We start from the raw sequence: 18,754 nt of genomic DNA on the forward strand, positions 1-18,754 counted from the left end.
TAAACGAGGCATTGGGGAGACCAGGCTGATGGGAGCGGGGAGTGGATGGGGCTGTGGCCTCCTGTCAGGTGACTGAAAGACAGACACGATATATGCTGGGTGCGGCAAGGCGGCCACCACCCTGGCTGGCAGTCAGCGCCGCTCTGGGGATGTTTGCCACTGAGATATGAAAAGGAATTGAGGGTAGGGTGAAACAGAAAAGAGGGGCTGTCGAGAGGGCTCAGGGGGCACAGGAGCTTGCTGTGGAGTCCGAGAACCAGAGTTTGATCTGCAGTTTCACATGGTGGAAGGAGAGTTCGCTCCTGCGAGCTCCTCTGGCCTGTGGCCTGGCATTGGTGTGTTTGCATGCACACAGAAGAAGGCAACGACCTTTTCAGGAAAAAAAGGAAATAAGGGGAGTGGTGACATGGTGGTTCACGTGTTCAGTCCTGGCACATGGGAGTCAGAGGCAGGGGGATCTCTGTGAGTTTGAGGACAGCCTGGTCTACAGAGTGAGTTCCAGGACAGCCAGGGCTACACAGAGAAACCCTGTCTTGGAAAACCAACCAAGCAATAAATAAGTAAGTAAGTAAGTAAGTAAGTAGATGGATGGAGAGATAGATAGATAGATAGATAGATAGATAGATAGATAGATAGATAGATAGAGGAGGTGGTGTCCTGGAGGAGGGGATGTGGGGGGCTCCGAAGCTTCTTGCTTGAAACAGTGAACACTGGGGAGGTGGAGGCCAGAGGGTCAGGTGTTCAAGGTCATCCTGAGTTATACAGCAAGTGGGGGGCCAGCCTAGGCTACATGATTTGACTCAGTCCTGGCCCCATATTAAACATGTCACTGCCATAGGAACCAGCCAGGTCATGGTCACCCAAGAAAGGAACTCCTCGGGAGAAACCGAAGCGCAGTAGCCTGAGGAACATGGCTGCCAGGACACAGTGCCTGCTCAGGGCCCCACACGTGTTTGTACAGAGACCCCGCGCACAGTCGGCTAGACTCATCTTTCTTGTGCAGGGACAGCACCTCTGGCGATGACAAACCTTCACCAGGTCACAGCACCAGCTGTCCGCCTATTAGCTTCTTATCCTGTTGTTTTGAGGCAGGAAAACTCCATAGCCCAGATGGGTCTGGGGCTCAGCACCTGGCTTGCTCCTGTAGACTCCCTAACTTACAGTGCTGACTTGTCTCTGTAGATGTTTCTTTCTCCATCCTCGCCCCCAGACAGGGTTTCTCTGTAGCTTTGCAGCCTGTCCTGGAACTAGCTCTGTAGACCAGGCTGGTCTCGAACTCACAGAGATCCACCTGCCTCTGCCTCCCCAGTGCTGGGACTGAAGGCGTGTGCCATCATGGCCTGGCTGTAGATGTTTCTTACACTATTTGTCTAGGGAACCAGGATCCCCAAAAGACCACATATGTTCAATAAGAAAGTAAGTCTTTTTGAGATCTTTTCCGTGGAACACAGATGTGGAGCCGATCGATCACATCACACCCATGGCACTTGAACACCACAGCAATTTTATTGTTTTAGACGAGGCTGGAACACAGCTAGCCAGCTGACACACTGTGGTATGTCCGTACAGTGGAATACTACTTGGCACTGAATAAAAGTGAAATATTGATATACCCAGAAGCATGAACAAATCACTGAGTCAAAAAAAAAAAAAAAAAGGTGGTCTATGTAGGTGTGCAGTTCAGTGGCAGCTTGCTCAGCACGCACCCGGAGGTGAAGGTGGGAAGCATGGGAGATGGCATTTACGGGGGGGGGGGGGGGGGGGGGGGGCTTGTGAAGCGGAAGGAATTAGCACAAAACAAACACGCTCTCTGATAGTTTTGTTCTACAAACCTTAAGTCCGCAGTCAAGGTGTTACCACATCCATGTGTCTTGTGGGGGCTCCGGGAATCCATCCCTTGGCAGCTCCCGCAACGCTGGCGCTCTATGTCCTAGAGACCCCTTGCTTTTGCCCCTGCCTTGGTTTTCCATGTGTCTATGTCCCTTCCGCTATTTTAAAAAACTCCTTGGTGGTGGGGATGGGACCCTGGGCCTACTGTGTGCTGGGGAAGCCCTTTCCTGCCAAGCACGGTGCCAGCAAAGGTCACCTATATTTGTTTGTTTGGGGACAGGGTCTCCTGTAGCCCAGAATGGCCTCACCATGTAGCCGAGGATGACCCTGTATTTCTGAACCTCCCCACTGCTGGGGTGACAGTCCTCAGTTTCTTTGCCTGTTAAAAGGGCCCGGGCGGCTCAGCCGGCAAGCCTGTCAGAGCAGCTGGGCTTTCTCAGCCGCTGACCGCAGCTCTACAAGGTCCAGAAGGTTCCAGACAGTTTCCTTTGTGGATGGAGAACCATCCTTCTTTGCGCGAGGGAGGGCCAAGGGGACCCGGGAGGGAGCAGAGCCAGTACCAGCCAAGCTTCTGTCCGCTCCCGTCCAGCCAACCAGAGAAGAGGCTGATGACCAGAGGCCCGCCATTGGCCTTCTGGGGCCTCGCCCTCAGAGGTTGGTCTCGTGCCCCAGGGACAGCAGGTGGGCCTCGTCGCCTGGCAGGAAGCCAGAGGGCTTTTTGGTCACAGCAGGGATGTCTTCCGGACCCTGGGAGAAAGCGGAGCACATTACACACCCGTCCCAGATGGGGTCCCCGAGGACCAGGTTGGCCTCCAACCCCCAGCCGCGACTCATCCTCCGGCCACCCCACCCGGTGCTACGCACGCGCTTTACCGCACGCGCTCTACCGAGCCTCAGCCCGGCTCCATCTCTGATTTTTTTTTTTTTTTTTTTTGGTTTTTCGAGACAGGGTTGCTCTGTGGCTTTGGAGCCTGTCCTGGAACTAGCTCTGTAGACCAGGCTGGTCTCGAATTCACAGAGATCCGCCTGTCTCTGCTACCCGAGTGCTGGGATTAAAGGCGTGCGCCACCACCGCCCGGCCATCTCAGACTATTCTTGAGACAGGGTCTTACTCTGTACCCCAGTGGACCTCAAACTTGCAGTGATCCTCCTGCCTCAATGCTGAGATCATCACCGTGCCCGACCCAGCTTCATAACCTTATTACTGTTTTATTTTTGTATTATGGGTATGCATATTTGGCCAACATATGTGTGTGTGCTGGGTGCCTGGAGGCCAGAAGGGGACCTCCTGAAGTTGCAGACGTGGGTGCTGGGTAGGGACCCGGTCCTCTGTGGGCCGCTGCCTGCTTCTTACTGTCTGTCACGTAGACAGGCTCTCATGGTGCCCCAAGGCCTCGAGCCTGCTGTCTTTGGTGTCACCTGCTGGAAAACCTCTTTCTTTGTGTCACTGTGGTCTCTCAGGAGGTGACAGCGTCTCCCACTTTTAGGGACTCTGCAGTCCCGGGACTCGGCTCCAGCCCAGCTCCCACCCCCGTTTCTTATGTAATTCTTAATTAAGTAATGTTATCTTAAGAATATTCTTCAGAAGTGTCTCTCGAGGGGAAACCAGTTTCCCCCGCCACAGGCAGGAAATAATTGTTTAAAAAAACAGATATGATAAAAATAGGCAGCGTTGATGTGTGCCGGCCCCTGGGAAAGAGACAGCTTTAACCACAGAGAGGAATCTGCCCGGCCCCTGGGGCCACACCCACCGGGTCCCCACGGCCCTGGCGCCCAGTGACCCTAGCTGGATCTGACCTTCACCAGGCTGTCCTCCAGAGTGGCGGCGTCCTCCTTTGGGGCCACGGACGCGGTCTGCCGAGCCAGGTCCCACCACAGCAGTCCAGGGCCCAGGGAGCTGCGCTTGGTGGGGCCTGAGGGGACAGGAGGACAGGGACTCAGTGCTGGGTGTTCTTTCAGCCCTGGCAACACCCATGGCTGCTCACTGAGGAGCTGGGTTGGCTTCAGTTTTAGGTTATCTTCCCCCGGCCCTCTCTGTCCTAGGAGCCTCGTTTGGCCTACTTTTCTCTTTTGAGACAGGGTCCTCAGTCTGTCCTGGAACTCAAGGCAATTAATTCTCTTGCCTTTGGCTCCGGAGTGCTGGCATCACAGGTGGGCACCGTCACTCAGCAGGCTGGGAGTGCCCAACCTTCCATTCACCCAGTTTCAACCCTAGTGTCTAGAAGCTCAGCCAAAGCCGAGGGCATCAGCTCACTCTCTCAGAGGTTCAGCTCAGGCTGGGGCTGTGCTCGATCATCACAGCTTGCAGCTCAGTGGTTGAAGATTGCTTTGCTAGCACTGAGCCCCGACTTCCATCCCCAGAACACATAAACCAGGCACGGCAGTGCATGCTCCCATAAAGATCCGAGGTTCAAGGTCTGCCTCAGCCACATAAGGGATTCGAGGCTAGCCTGGGCTACATGGAACCCTTGTCTCAAAAGGAAACACGTGAATGAGAGAAGCAAGTGTAGCAGGGGTTGAAGGTGGTGATGCACACATGCCGTCCAAGCACACAGAAAGCTGAGGCAGGAGGATTGTCACGAGTTTGAGGGTCAGCCTGAGTTACAGAATGAGGACGAGGACGCCACCCCCATCTCAAACCCAAGCAAACAATTCTGCAGGGTCTGGGAGCCTCCTAACAACGAGATTTGGCTTCAGGACCGCGGACAGCGCCTCGCATCCCTGGGCCTTAGCCGGGGACCCTCCCGGAGGAGCCGGCCTCAGTTCCCAGGTCTGCAAAAGAGAACTGGCCTCGGGGGCGGGGGCGCAGCTCACAGCCGACGGGGTCCCTCCCAGGTTCCCTTCAGGGAGTGGAGGTGAAGGCAGGAGGATGAACAACTGACCTCGGAGGCCACTGCACTAACCTGTCAGATAGCTGATGAGAATTCCGCACAGCATGGTGGTCAGCGTGCCCAGAGCCCCGTAGTAGAGATAGGAGATGGCATAGAAGGTGTCCGCGAGCGCGGGGCGGTCTGCCTCTACTCTGGAGCTGGGTGGGAGAGGAGGGCACAGATGCCGGCTGTCCACAAGCATACTCCCCGCCCACCTTGTCAGCTCAGCCATCACTCAGACCTGTGCAGGAGCTAGGTAGGCCTCCCCACCCACCATGGCTCCCCACTGATCTTGGAATTAAATGAACCTAAGTACTTAGAACAAACCCTTCTGGTCACCCTCCACAGATGCACCCTCTGAGGCAGAGGCACAGGAAAAACGTCAACGGGGCCTGACCAAGCTCGGAAGGTTCCAGATGGGCATGTTGCATTTTCTCTTCTTATTTTTCTTTTCTTTTTTCTTTTTTTTTATTTTTTGGGTTTTCGAGACAGGGTTTCTCTGTGGTTTTGGAGCCTGTCCTGGAACTAGCTCTTGTAGACCAGGCTGGTCTCGAACTCACAGAGATCTGCCTGCCTCTGCCTCCCAAGTGCTGGGATTAAAGGCATGCGCCACCACCACCCAGCTCTTCTTATTTTTCTAAAGGAACCCAGGCCCTCTCCCATGCTGGGAAGTCACTGAGCTACACTCCAGCCCAGGCCTCCTTTTGAGACAAGGTCTAGCTAAGTTGTCTAAGAAGGCCTTGACGTCCCAGCTTCCCGAGGGCTGGAGGAGAAGCCTATGCAAGCTTGGCTTTGTGAAGCGCGAGGGTCCACAACAGCCCCAAGCGGGACACCGCCCACATGTCCACTAACTGATGTGCAGTTCCACACATGTGCGATCTGCATTGCACGGAGAGCAGAGGAACAGCACATCTTCCCCACAGTCGTCAGGGATGAACCTTCAAAGCAAGTTGAGACACAAAAGCCCGGAAGAGGGAAACCCACAGACTCAACACATGGATCTTCCCAGAAGCTGGGAGAATTAAAAATTTTGATTTATTAATGTAGCCCAAATTGTCTTTAAACTACCTCTGTAAGCAAGGATGATCCATGATCTACCTGCTCCTCCAGCGTTAGAACACACCAGCTAAACCTAAGATCCTATGGCGAGTTATGTAGGATGCTAATTACATCCCAATAGAAAATATAATCACCAAGAGAGAAGGAAAGAAAAGGTCGCCAGAAATGTTGGGCACACATGTGGTCCAGCATGCATCAGGTGCAGACAGACAGGAGAATCAAGGGTTTGCTCAGGGTCATCATGGCTACATAGCGAGTCTGGGCCTAGTCTGTCTCAAACTACTAAAATACAAAAATAAAAAATAAAGCCAAAGCCAGTCAGTCTTTGGCCTCCTCTTGTCTTTCTGTTAAGCCCAGCTCACACACCTGTGGCCTTCGGAACCTGAACGTGGCCCCAGGGCCTTTGCACAGACTGTTTTTGTCCCCTAGGAATGTTTTTTCCACAGCTCCCAGTTCCTTCCAGTTGACACCATGCATTGCACACTGGACCCTACCCCTGGGCTGCTCACCTAGGGACCCCACTGGAGGTGTTGGCAGCTCCGGGTGGGCCCATGAGGAGCGATGCATTGGTGCAGCCAGCAGCCGAGGTGGGCAGCACGCCCATGATCTGCTCTCCGGGTGGATACAGTGTAGCCCCCAAGGCCACCCACAGGGATACAGCCAAGCCTGCAGCCAGTCCAGACAGGACGCCCTGGGGGCGGTGCCACCGTGAGGGGCGGTACCTCTTGACCATGCCCCGCAGGCCACACCCACACCCTCCCCACTCACGGGTGTGTTGCAGGCTGGCAGCAGCATTCCCAGCGTGAAGGCACCTAGCAGAGGTCCACTGATGACGCCCATCACCGTGAAGGAGCCCTGTGAGGCAGGCGGAGAAGGGCTGGGCTTAGCCACCGCCTCTCGGGACTCAGTTTACCCTAAGGAAACCCACTGCAGGCCTCGACACTGCTCTGCACCCCAGTTTTCCCAGTCCTCTTTCTCCTCGAAGGCTGGTAGAAAATGACAGTGGCGAGTCTCAGGTATGCCCCCGACCTCTTTATGCAGGTAGCTAAGTCTAGCCTTGAACTCCCCATCTTCCCGCCTCAGCCTCTCGGATGACTGGTGCTCCCCACACCAAGTCCCTCCTCTCCAGTGTCACAGCGGCCTGGGCATCTCCTCGAGCCTTGGCTGGGACTCACTTTGGGGTGCAGGGCAGGTGGGGTTGAAGTCTCACCTGGAGGACACCACCTCCCAGCAGCGAGGACAGAGCAGCCACCGTGAGGCAGGCTGAGCCATAGATGAGGGCTGTGGGGGTGGAATGGCGCAGTCAGTGTGGGGTACCACCTTGGCCCCACACTCTGGTCCCTCAAACTCACAGAGCCCTTTAGAGATGAGAACGAGCTTCCGAGGTGCCAGACCAGGCATCCGCGGCTTGATGAGGTCTTCCACCGTGACGGCTGCCATGGCGTTAATACTAGTGGATGCCGTGCTGCAGGCGGAGGAGAAACAAGGGCTGAGCCTCAGGGCGCACAGCGTTATCCTGCTGCAGTCTCTCTGCCTACGGCCCTCCCCATAATTTACAGACAGGGCCCCCTCCCCCGCTGTCACAGCAGGGAGCTCACCTGAGGGTGCCACTGTAGGCACAGGCCAGGAAGAGTCCGGGGACTCCGGGCAGATCCTCGAAAATGTCCAACACGAGTAGCGGCATGTACTGCAGGAGACAGAGGCCTGGCTGTCACACAAGGGACGTGGGCGGGGCTTTCTTTTTTTGTTTTTGGTGTCCTGGGCAGGCCTCAGCTACATAGTGAGTTAGGCCAGAGCCCCTGTGTCAACAGTCCGGCTGCTGTCATGCTGGCCCGAGGTCTTGCCTGCTCACACACCCACCCTGCCATCTCCCTCTCCTCCCAGGCCAAAACGGCGGCACAGACGGGGCCTTTGAAAGGGAATGCTTTTCCAGCCCCGCCTCTGGGCCTGGAGAGGGCGGAGTCTGGTGTGTGAGCTCACCTGATCTGGTGCAGAGATGCGTCCTGTGAGGAGGGGGTCACAGTCCTTGTAGAAGACGAACATGACGATGCCACAGAAAGCCGCGCTGGCCACGATCAGAAAGAGGCCCAGCTGGTTGACAAGCAGGGCCCTGGGGGGGGGATGGGGTGGCCTTAGGAGTGCGTGGGGGAGGGACAGCCTGTCCCCGAAGCCTCTGCATGGGTCCCTCATCTGCATACTCACAGTTTGGCCTTACTCTCCGAGCGGCAGGCCACATAGCGCTGTACCTGTGCTTGGTTCACACCGTACATGGAGAGCCACACCAGCGTACCACCAACTACAAAAGTCCAGAAGGTGTAGCGGCTCCGAGGATCTGGGTCAAAGCTGAGGAGGGAAAAAGGTAGGCTAGCGACCACGTGAGGATGCCCTCCCCAGATCCCCAGGGCTTTCCAGGTCCTAATGGGGTGTTGTGCTTGCAGGGAGTTTTGAAAGGTGGGTAGGTGTTTTCTAGGTTGAGTTTTGTTGCCCTGGGATACCTGTGGGGGGGGGCAGGACTCAAAAACCTTCACAGTGCTGGGGAGACTGAGGCATAGATGTGAGGCTAGCCTGGGCTACAGAGTGAGGCCCTGTCTCTCACTCACTCCATCAGGTTGATCCGGGAAAGGTTCTGGGCAAGACTGAGCACATTCCAGGGGCCTCCCATGAGCATGGCGCCTCGGGCCAGGATCACCCAGAAGCCGCTGAGCATCACCACGACCTGGAACACATCTGTCCAGACCACGGCCTTCATACCGCCCTGTGCAGGAGAGGGGAGAGGGGAGAGTCACAGGCAGGCCTGTCCCTGGCTGCTGGGGCTTGCCCAGGGAGCCAAGATCCCCCCTTGAGTTTCCCCACCTGTGAAATGAGGATCGTGTGCCTTCCCAATGTTGGAGGATTAAACAAGAGCGTGGGTGGAAAAGGTGCAATTGTGCTAGCCGTCACAGCAAATACCCCAATATCTCTTATCATTCCCCCCCTTTTTTTTCTAGGCAGGGTTTCTCTGTAGCTTTGGAGCCTGTCCTGGAACTCACTCTGTAGACCAGGCTGGCCTGGAAATCACAGAGATCCTCCTGCCTCTGCCTCCTCAGTGCTGGGATTAAAGGTGTGTGCCACCACCGCCCGGTTTCGTTATCTTTTTTTTTTTAAGGCTTGCGGAGCCCAGGCTGGCCTAGAACTGCTAAGCCTCAGCCTCAGCGGCGAGCGCTACTGTGACGGCTCTTGGCAGCTTCCGTCTATTCTCGTTTATTGTTAGCTCTCCCTGTGTTCTCCTGCCTCAACGAAAGCTGAGCCTCCAGTGCCAGGAACAGCCCCAGAACACGCCAGTCCCTCAGGAGGCACAGCCAAGACATGGGGCCCAGAGAAAAGCAGGCCGGAGTCTCAGCCAGCTCCAGCTAACCCCCTCCCCCCCCCACTCACTTTGGAAAGGCAAAGGCCACAACTCAGGGACCAGAGAGCCCAGGCAAAGCCCCTCGGGGATGCTGGATCCAGCAGCACCTGAAGTGCTCCTGCCCATGAGGCCCTGGGGGTCCAGTCAGGCAGGGGAACAGGGAGTTGGGATGGTGCTGCCCGCCTGGAGTCGTCCACAAGACCACGCAGCGGCCACGGCTCACTCACCACGGTCGTGTACAAGGTGCAGATTACTCCGGTGGACAGTAGCGACGCCCAGATATCCAACCCGGTCACTGCAAAACACACCTTCTGTCAGGCCTCCAACTTCTGCGCGCTCATACAAGGTCCAGCCTGGGCTCCTGGGCGCCCGGCCCCTCCCCTGCCCGCCAGTCTGACCTTGGTTCAGGATGAGCGCGGGTGCGTAGATCACGATGCCTGTGTACAGCATCTGTGGGTGGGGAGGGACGTGAGACAGGGGCGAGGAAGAGGGCGGGACCAGACGGAGGGAGGGGCGGGGCTAGGTTACAAGAGGGCGATTTTAGGAGGGATGGGGTGGCGCAGGACAGGAGGGTATTTCCAGGCAGGATGAGGGCGGAGTCTTGGGCGTGGTCCCGGTTGGTCCCTCGGAAGCAGAGTTCACGCGGGTAGGGGCGGGGCCAGGCAGGATGGGGGCGTGGCGTGAGGGCAAGGTGGGGCGGGATGAGTGTCTGGTGTGGGCGTGGTTGGGCGGGCAGCTTGCTCACCGTGGCCACCAGGTACTGCAGCGTTCCGCAGAGCCGCACCACTCGGCTGAAGCGGAGCTCTAGATACTGAAGAAGGAGCCAGGGCTGGAGGTCACCGGGAACATGACCCCTCAGCCACCCTCCTTGTTCTCCCTCTCTCCCGGGTGCCCACCCGCAATCACACAGTTCTTTTGAGTCAGTGTCTCTGTGTGTAAACCAAGCTGACTTAGAACTCGAGGCAATCCTCCTGGCCGAGCTTCTCGAGTACTGAGATATATCAGGTATAAGCTTTCAATTGTCACTACCCTTGTTGGACGGTTGCAGTGTGCCCAACTGTGCCCGCAGATTTCAAGCTGAGGTCTCCCTAGTGAGCCCAGGCTGGCCTGAAACTCATGGCTATCCTCCTGCCTCAGTCTCTCCAGTGTTGAGAATACAGGCCCGAGCCATTTCGTTTGCACTAGGCGTTGAAAGGTTGGGAAATCCTGCAGGGCCCTGGTCTCGCTGCAGGCGATTGAACCGTGTGCGGACGCGGGTGGGTGGCCCGTCCCGGGCGCACACAGGGACAGGTGTCAGCGGGAAGTCACCGCCCCGAGGCTGCTTCGAGCCGTGGGACCCGGACTCTTCCTCTTTCCTGGCCCTGCCCCGCGCCCGGGGCATCTTCCCGGAACATTCCCGCGGGACCGGGTCCCCTACCTGGTAGGTGCTGGTGAGGCCCAGGCGGTAGAAAACCGGCAAGAAGACCAGCGCGGTGAGCAGCGAGTTGAGCAGCTGGCCCGCGCACATCCACAGGAACTTGAGACCATAGCGAGCCGCCTCGGCGGGGACCCCGAGCACCTGCACCGCCGACATGAAGCTGGCGGCCAGCGACAGCCCCACGGGCACGGCCGCCAGCTGCCGACCCCCGGTGAAGAAGTCGTCGGCGCTGCGTTGGCCGCCGCGGGCCAGGCCGACCCACAGCCCGATGCCCGTGGACACCAGTAGCATGGCCGCGAACACCCCGTAGTCCCAGGCGCCGAAGGTGGCCGGCGGCCCGGCTTCCATCCCCTCCATAGGGACAGGTGACTCGGTGCAGGGAGGATGCAGAGACGGGCAGGACCCTCGGTGAGTGCGTGCACGGCAGCGCGCGACTCACCGTGTGTGCGGTCGGTCCCCTCGCTCCTCGCGCCGAGGATTTATTGGGCTCCGGGGTCAGTGCAGCTCCGCCCCCAGCCTGGGAGGCGGGCGCGACCCGCACCCTTTCCACCCTGGGGCGAGCGGGCCTGTAGGGGTGCGGGCGGTGTTGGGGGGGGGGGAACTCCTCCGCGACACTCGCGTCTCCTGACACTTTCTCTCACGTCCAGGTCTATGAACAGACCGGGCATTGGAGGCTAAGACCCGCGCTCGCACAGCCTGCCGGGTTTTGGTATCCGGACCTACGAGGAGCCTGGCACTGGGATTTCCTTGGGGGGGGGGGGGCGGCAGCTACCGCGCTCCGTAAGAAAAAGCGCCCTCCCCCAGAGGGCGTCTGTCTTTCCTCGCAGTGTGGGACAGGGAACTGTCCAATCTTGCCCTCCAGCCAATCCCGGGTGGGAGGCACTCTGGGCTTCCCAGTGAGAACACACTTGGAGAATTTCTTTTTCTGTTTAGGTGTTTAGTACTCATCTTCTCCGTCTGTACGAGGGCAGTCTGGACCTACTTCCCTTTGCGTGCGTGCGTGTGTGTGTTTGTGTGTGGTGTCTGTGTGTGGTGTGTGTCTGTGTCTGGGGCAGGTTCTCAAGCAGCTCAGGCCGGCATGCATGGAGTCCTGGCCGGGTTGACAGGAGTGTGCTCCACACCTGTCCTTGCCCTCCTCCCCTACCCGTCTGCTCTTCCTTCCCTCCCATAGGCTGACCTTGAAGCTACGGCAATCCTCCGGCCTCATCTTCTAGTGCCGGGATGGCAAGTGTAGACCAGCCTCCCTGCGCAAACTCGTTTGCTCGTTCTTTGAGCGCCCATCCTTTCCTTCAATTTGGCGAAGACCTGGGTCCTGAGCTGGTTTTTCAAGGACTTGGCCTGAGGTTTGGGACGATGCAGCCAGAGGCTCAGGAGATTCCACCGTGGAACCCTTCCCGGATGAGCTGGTGGAGAATCTGGGGTATCCAGTGTTGATTCCCTATCGAGTCCCCCACATTTCGGGTGATCTGGACAGGTAGAGGACCTGGTTGCCTCAGGCTGTAGACCTGCCCAAAGTGCCTAGCTCTCCTCCGTGTTTCCCTGTAGGACGAACGCTGTCTCCATCTGAGGTGAATCGCCAGGCGGGGCCCCAAGGCAGCGAGGAGCTGGAGGTACTGGCTGTTACTGGCTCCCAAGTCTTGCTGTCAAGGGCACTGGGAGAATTTTCAGGTCTTCAAAATGCTTCGGAATGGGTAGAGCTAGGGGGAGATGTGACAGGCATGGGGCACTCTGGAGTCTAAGGGGACTGGAGAGGGAGGCAAGCCTTCCCAAAACAGGACTGCTGCTCTTTTTGTACAGGCCAGCCGGCAGGCAGGCTGCAGGTGCTGAGCTGACAGGTGGGGACACACTAGTGGTCCTACCAAGAGGAGCAAAGTCTTGTGCTGAATGTTGTAGCGTCACACAGAGCTGCACCCAACACTCTTGCGCTGCCCTACACAATTTGCAGTTGGTTTTTCCAGACTGGCTCTCCTAGTCGCTCTGTAGATGAGGCTGCCTCTGCCTCCTGAATGCTGGGATTACAGGGATGGGCCACCACTGGCCGGCAGCAGGTGTCTTATTTAAGACAGTGCTTCATCGCAGTTTTGGAACCTCTCCTGAACTAGCTCTTGCGGATGTCACTGGCCTCAAACTCAGAGATCCTGCCTCTGGCTCCCGCCCGCTGGGATCAAAGGGCAAAGGCGTGCCTGCCGCACGGTAGCAGTTGTTTTTTTATAGCTCATTCAAGAGGCAGAGGTAGGTGATAACCTGAGGCCAGGCAGGCTTAAACTACCATTAACAAATCCTAAAGATGAGTGTGTAAGGGTGAGGGACAGGTGGACAGGAATGCGGGTGCCTGCAGAGGCGAGAGCAGCTCTCCTGAGGCTGGAGTCACTAATGTGGGCCTGACTGAAGCCCTGGGTGGCGGCCACACCAACTCCTCTCCTGCCCACCTGCAGAGTATGACACCACCTGAGTTGGAGGTTCAGCCTTGCCAGATGGGGCAAGTAGAGGACAAATGAACTATCTGTGTCCTTTTTGGTTGATGTTACGACTGAGTGGATCCCAGATGCCCTCCTTGGGCCTCCAGAGGTAAGGAGTATGTTAAAAATGTACAAACCTGGCCAGGCAGTGGTGGTGCACGCCTTTAATCCCAGCACTTGGGAGACAGAGGCATCTCTGTGAGTTCGAGACCAGCCTGGACTACAAGAGCTAGTTCCAGGACAGGCTCCAAAACCACAGAAAAAACCTGTCTCGAAAAACCAAAAAAAAGTACAAACCCCAAGTACATTACTTTTAATGTTCTTACACTCTAGCTCTCAGCCGCACCAGCAGGAACCCTGCACACTGGGCCGGCCTGTACCACTTTCAGAATCCAGCCTGGCCATGACTGTGCTGGTCACACCTGACCAGGAGCCTGTTGCCTGGGCAGCAGCACCACCTAGCACCCACATTGACTCTTGGAAAGACACCTCTGGTCCTCAAAGGCAGCCTTGAGGCCCCGTCCCTAGGGCTTGGCTGGCCTCATTCCCACCAGTAGAGGTTTTAGTGCCTGCAGGATAAGGGGCTCAACCAGGTCCTGGGGGTGGATTAAGTTCGTGCCTGAAATTCTCAGGCCTGAGCTAGCACCCATGCAGCCTGCGTGAGCAATGAGGGTCCTGGGATACAATAGCTATAGAAAGGCCGAGCCTGTGCTTAGTCGTCCCCGCCCCCCACAGAAGCAAAGGAGCCAGGCAGAACTCTGAAGCTTTATTCAGTGGGTCTAGAAGAAGGTGTTAGGCCTCTTGGTAGTGAAGCGAGGCTTGTGCTGGCGCCGCAGAACACGGTGGGGCAGCGGGAACTTGATCTTGGAGTCCTGTGGAGAGGGAGGGGGATGAGTGTCCAGGGCTCAACCAGCCAGAACCACCCCCCACAGCCCTGCGTCAGCCCCCACTCAGGGAACTCACATGGAACTGCTTGACAGCCGGCCTGCGACATTTGCCGGCGGCGATCTCTTCCACCTTCATGATCTGGATGGAGTGTGCACGGGCACGATGCCGGGCACCCATGTCTCGGTCTGAGGAAGGAGAAGGAAGTCAGCCTCAGGCACTCACATGGCACCTGTTCCCAGGGCTGTGGAACCTTCTGATTCACTCTGGGGGGCACTGCACAGCCCCTCAAAGGCGACGAAGTTCCTTTGCTGTGTGCACCACTGTTTAAACAGCCGCTACAGGCAGTGGCAGTTCTTGGGTTGGGTGCAGGGCAGGGGTGGGGGAGAGAGGCAGGGGTGGGGACTCACAGCACTGTGTGACAGCCCCAGCAGTGGTCAGGTCGCGGTACTCGCGGTACATGTTGTGCGTCCCACTGCGGGAGTCATAGCGCAGCCAGATGCCGAAGTTCTTCACACGCAGGGGGGACTTCTCAAATACCTGTGGGCAGGGAGGACAGTGAAGTGTGCTGTCTTGGCTCTGGGGAAGCCCAGGGACTGCCACCCTGCAGGGGCCCCGGCCGGCACCTGCCCACAGTACACAATCTCCCCGGATGACTTCTTCATCTTCTTCAGCTGTGACACGAAGTACCAGAAGCGGGACTTAGCCACCACATGGTTGGGGGCGAAGATGCGCATTCGGTACAGCGGTGGTGTGTGGCACTTCGGGGAGGGCAAGCAGCGCCCCACCACCTTGTACTCCCGGAGCTGAAAGACAGGGTGGTGAGCAGAGGCCTGCCTGTCACGCCAGAGGCAGCCACTTCAGAACGCAAGTACCCCGCTATGGACTGCCTCAGTTTCCCCAGCCCCCGAGCGTAGGTCAGACTAGCTTTTCACCAGGAGGCAGAAGGAGGGCATGTATCCATGACCCCACGCCAGGTCAGCCCTGTACCTGCACAGGCATAGGTGGGGCAGCTCGCAGCAATCCTCCTGCTCACGGCGCTAGGGTGAGACACCACACCCTAGACGGCTACTCTTCTGCCCTTCCCAAGCGTTACACAAATACCAGGCAGGACAATTCGGCCTCCAATTTGGAAATAGCTAAGAATGACTCAATCCTGACCTACGTGCCTCTACCTCCCAAGCACTGAGATAACAGGTGTGAGCCAACATGCTTGTGGACTTCAGAGCCGGAAGGGGCCGCAAGGCATGCTTGTCAAAGGCTCTAACTGAGGCAGAGCCCCACCTCCTCGTGTGTCTAAGTAATCCAGGTTAGCTTTGAAATTGAGTGTCCTGTCTCGGTAATAACCAAATTAGACAGCCATATCTCATTTCGTTTCTTTCTGGTTTTTCGAGACAAGGTTTCTCAATGTAGCTTTTTGGTGTCTCTCCTGGAACTACCTCTTACAAGAGCAGCCAGTTGTGGCCGGCATCGAACTCAGAGATCCGCCTTTCTCTGCCTCCCGAGTGCTGCGATTAAAGGCCTGCACCTCCACCGCCCGCCTTCTTTTTGTTTTTCTATACTGGAACTCGCGATAATCCTCCTGGCTCTGCATTCCGGTTCTATCACAAGCGTGCGCCACTGTGCCAGGCAGTTTCCAGACAGGCGGACCTTGGCCTGTGGTCCTGGAGGGGGAAACCGGCCCCATCGGCTTGGCTAGCGGGCCATGCTCCCACACGCGCCCTGATGCGCCCGCTCCCTCCGCGGCTGCTCAACACGCGGCGGCAGCCATGTTGCCGCGAGGAGCCTGCGACCCGCGGATAGCTGCCTGTGCCCGGCGAGCGGGTCCCCGCGGCCGTGCCCGGCGCCATCCCGGCACACAGCCACTCCGCGCGGCCCCGCCGCCAACGCCGCGCCCCCAGCCGCACCGCGCCCGCCTTACTGTGCCCGAGGCCTTCATGGCGGTCCGTCCTCGTCCGCCGCCAGTCACAAAAGGAAGTGTTACTTTCCGCGCAGGCTCTCACCATGTACTCCCTGACGGAAGTCCCGCCCTTCTCGATGCCGTGCGTCCATTGGGTACGTACACTAACGCTCTACGATCTTAGTTTCTCTATTGGTTACAGGTCAGCTCCGTAACCTCTCCCTATCCCTCTCACGTCAGGACTACAATTCCCAGGAGGCAGCGAGGCAGACCGACGAGCTTAACAAGATCCTCCGGAGTTACGACAGAGCGTCTGCGTGCGGGGGATGCTGGGAGTGGTGGGTGTAAAGGCGGTCTCGATTTTTTTTTTCTTTCCTTCCTTGCTTTCGCTCTTCCTCCCTCCCTTCCCCCCTCCTTTTTTGTATGGTTTTGGTCTTTTTTAGACAGGGTTTCTCTGTAGCTTTGGAGCCCGTCCTGGAACTAGCTCTTGTAGACCAGGCTGGCGTTGAACTCGCGATAATCCTCCTGCCTCTGCCTCCCCAGTGCTGGGATTAAAGGCGTTCGCCACCACCGCCCGGCTCCTTCCTCTTTTTACGTCATCTCCCTGTGTATCTACCATCTGTCACCCATCATCTGTCCATCTTTTTTTTTTTTTTTCGGATTTTCGAGACAGGGTTTTTCTGTAGTTTTTGGTGCCTGTCCTGGAACTAGCTCTTGTAGACCAGACCAGGCTGGCCTCGAACTCACAGAGATCCGCCTGCCTCTGCCTACCTAGTGCTAGGATTAAAGGCGTGCGCCACCACCGCCCGGCTTCTGTCCATCTTTTTAAAAAGTTGTTGTGCTAATTCTTTTTTAGGTGTTGTACCTTCAGGTAAATTTGTGTCTGGTGCCTGCGGGAGGCCAGAAGAGAGCATCGGGTTCCTTTGAGACTGGAGTTAAATGGTTGTGAACCATCATGTGGTTGCTGGGAATCGAACCCCGTCAGTGCTCTTAGTTGCTGAACTATCTCTATCTCTCTAGTCCTTTGATCTTTTTATCTGTAATCAATTTATTTTTACTGTTTGTTGAGACAGGAGTTACAGGCCAGCTTCTAACTCACTGTAATTCTCCTGCCTCAGGTTTCATATTCTTGGGATGCAGGACTGTGTCACCCGACGGCTCACGTAGCTGTTTTCTTCATAGAATTGTATCACTCCTTCTCTTAACTTTGTTCTTTTCCTGTTGGTGTTCTCTTAATTGTAGGGAGACAGGCAACAATATCCGCTGTAGCGACCACTAGGTAGCGCGCGCCTCCCTTCGGCTCCGCTGCAGGGCAGAGCTGGACCTCTCTGGGCCGCCTGCTGGTTGGCTGGCTTCCTGCTCCCATTGATCTCAGGAATACACAAGCGTGGGGCCTTAGTTTTCCCAGCCGTCAGAGAAAGCCACAAACGCTCCCCGGCACATAGGATGGTCCTAAGATTTAGAATTGGACATGGTGGCACATACTTGTGTCTTTACGAATAGGAAAGTGAGGCAAGAGGATGCCACTGGCTCCTTAGCAACATTTCATCATACAGTCCCCCTTCCTCCGCCCGAAAAAAAACAGCATATTAGAGTAACTGCAATGGGCAGGCTAGGACACAATGCCTCCCTCTGCTGGAACACACAGCTCCATGCCTCTGTGAGAGGCAGGACAGATCCTGGGCTGCAGCCTGTACCCTGAGAGGGCACAGTGTAGGAAGTGGAGCTGCAGAGGAGAGAGAAGTCTACCGAGATACCCACAGTTCCCAGCCTTAGCCATGTGCTCAGAACACACAGCCAGAGACAGGGTGCTGGGAATGTCACCTCTGCAGATGTCCCCTTCGGCCTCTCCTGGAACACACCTCCTGCTCTGAAGGGCTCCACTGGGGGGGGGGGGGCTGTGAAGACTCCCAGCAGGGCCACCTGTTAGTAGGACCTGGGCTTCCATCACCCATCACCAAAGGCTGTCAGGGTTCTGGATTGCTAAATTGCTGGCTTCATCATTCCACAGTGCACCCAGCTAATCTGGGGTCTCAGGCCACCCTGCTTTGATCCAGGGTGAGCTGTCCCCTCCCTGCTCACTCCAGTCCCTGTGCCTTTCAGAAGTGGGGAGGATTCTGCACCCAGCCCTCAGGCCCCAAATGCCCTCAGGTGATCTGTTGGGTCCCGGGTTTCCCTCACAGAACACACCCAGACATTCTTGGCACAAAGATTTATTACCCCCCAAGAGGGACAGCTGGGGCTGGGTGCCTCTGGGTCCCACAGAGGTGCCAGCGGGTGTCTGTGTATGTGGGAGGTCTGTCCTGACTGGACAGGTCAGCTGATGGAGCCAAATAGTGGGTTTTGATTGCTGGACCTTGAGTTTAGTCAGGCATGAGGGAGTGGCCAAATAAGGGAGTATACTGTGGAGGCAGCTTTAGGATGTTATCTAAGGCTCTTGGTGAGGGGAGGGAAGGGGGAGAAAGGCAAGGCCTGCTGGGCAGTGTTTGCCATGCTCTTAGAAAGCCCGTCACTGTGTCCTCTAGGCAAGGACTCGGGCTCTGGGCTCCCCTGTCTTCCCAGCTTTGCCACCCCAGCCTCCGGGTGCTCTTATTACATGTGTGCATCACCGCATGAGGCTCATTCAGGGGAGTACGGGTGTTTAGCCCGCATGCATGCATGTGCGCCGCTTGTGTGCCTGGTTCCCAGACGGTGACAAATGTCCCTGGGAATGTTCCATCTGTATCCTTCCTATGAGGCCTGGCTGTGCTCACAGCGCTCATGAGGTCAGGAGGTCAACAGCACTCACCAAATCTTGGGGTTCAACAGCATTTACCATTGATTGTGGTGATATTTTCTTTGTATTTTAAGAAATAAAGCTTGCCGGGCGGTGGTGGCGCACGCCTTTAATCCCAGCACTTGGGAGGCAGAGGCAGGCGGATCTCTGTGAGTTCGAGACCAGCCTGGTCT

General features: G+C 56.9%; 2 protein-coding genes and 1 non-coding gene across 3 annotated transcripts; all 3 read right to left on the reverse strand.

Moving 5' to 3' along the window:
- Positions 1-1,754: 1,754 nt before the first annotated feature.
- On the reverse strand, positions 1,755-10,995 carry Slc5a5 (solute carrier family 5 member 5). Its single transcript, XM_005370594.3, has 15 exons — positions 10,562-10,995; positions 9,890-9,955; positions 9,543-9,594; positions 9,372-9,439; positions 8,360-8,514; positions 7,962-8,102; positions 7,740-7,869; positions 7,358-7,446; positions 7,112-7,224; positions 6,970-7,040; positions 6,528-6,614; positions 6,269-6,450; positions 4,734-4,858; positions 3,628-3,743; positions 1,755-2,577 (listed from the first exon to the last, which is right to left on the reverse strand). Exons 1-15 carry the CDS (start codon positions 10,916-10,918, stop codon positions 2,479-2,481), a joined length of 1,851 nt encoding a protein of 616 aa, XP_005370651.1. The 5' UTR covers positions 10,919-10,995; the 3' UTR covers positions 1,755-2,478.
- Positions 10,996-13,767: 2,772 nt separating this feature from the next.
- Rpl18a (ribosomal protein L18a) lies at positions 13,768-15,915 on the reverse strand. Its single transcript, XM_005370595.3, has 5 exons — positions 15,827-15,915; positions 14,532-14,711; positions 14,316-14,445; positions 13,984-14,093; positions 13,768-13,892 (listed from the first exon to the last, which is right to left on the reverse strand). The coding sequence occupies exons 1-5, from the start codon at positions 15,842-15,844 to the stop codon at positions 13,800-13,802; spliced, it is 531 nt and encodes a 176-aa protein (XP_005370652.1). The 5' UTR covers positions 15,845-15,915; the 3' UTR covers positions 13,768-13,799.
- Positions 14,148-14,278, reverse strand: LOC113455668. Its single transcript, XR_003376664.1, has one exon. It is a non-coding gene; the product is annotated as a small nucleolar RNA SNORA68 (small nucleolar RNA).
- Positions 15,916-18,754: the final 2,839 nt, after the last annotated feature.

Source organism: Microtus ochrogaster, unplaced genomic scaffold (genome assembly GCF_000317375.1).
Source record: "Microtus ochrogaster isolate Prairie Vole_2 unplaced genomic scaffold, MicOch1.0 UNK81, whole genome shotgun sequence".
Lineage (NCBI taxonomy): Eukaryota > Metazoa > Chordata > Mammalia > Rodentia > Cricetidae > Microtus > Microtus ochrogaster.

Coding starts and splice junctions, on each gene's coding strand:
- Slc5a5 (XM_005370594.3), bottom strand. CDS start 10,918: ATGGAGGGGATGGAAGCCGGGCCGCCGGCCACCTTCGGCGCCTGGGAC. Junction 9,956..10,561: donor GCCTCACCAGCACCTACCAG/GTAGGGGACCCG, acceptor CTCCTTCTTCAG/TATCTAGAGCTCCGCTTCAG. Junction 9,595..9,889: donor TGCAGTACCTGGTGGCCACG/GTGAGCAAGCTG, acceptor CCCCACCCACAG/ATGCTGTACACAGGCATCGT.
- Rpl18a (XM_005370595.3), bottom strand. Junction 14,446..14,531: donor AGATTGTGTACTGTGGGCAG/GTGCCGGCCGGG, acceptor CCCTGCCCACAG/GTATTTGAGAAGTCCCCCCT. Junction 14,094..14,315: donor TGGGGCTGTCACACAGTGCT/GTGAGTCCCCAC, acceptor CTCCTTCCTCAG/ACCGAGACATGGGTGCCCGG.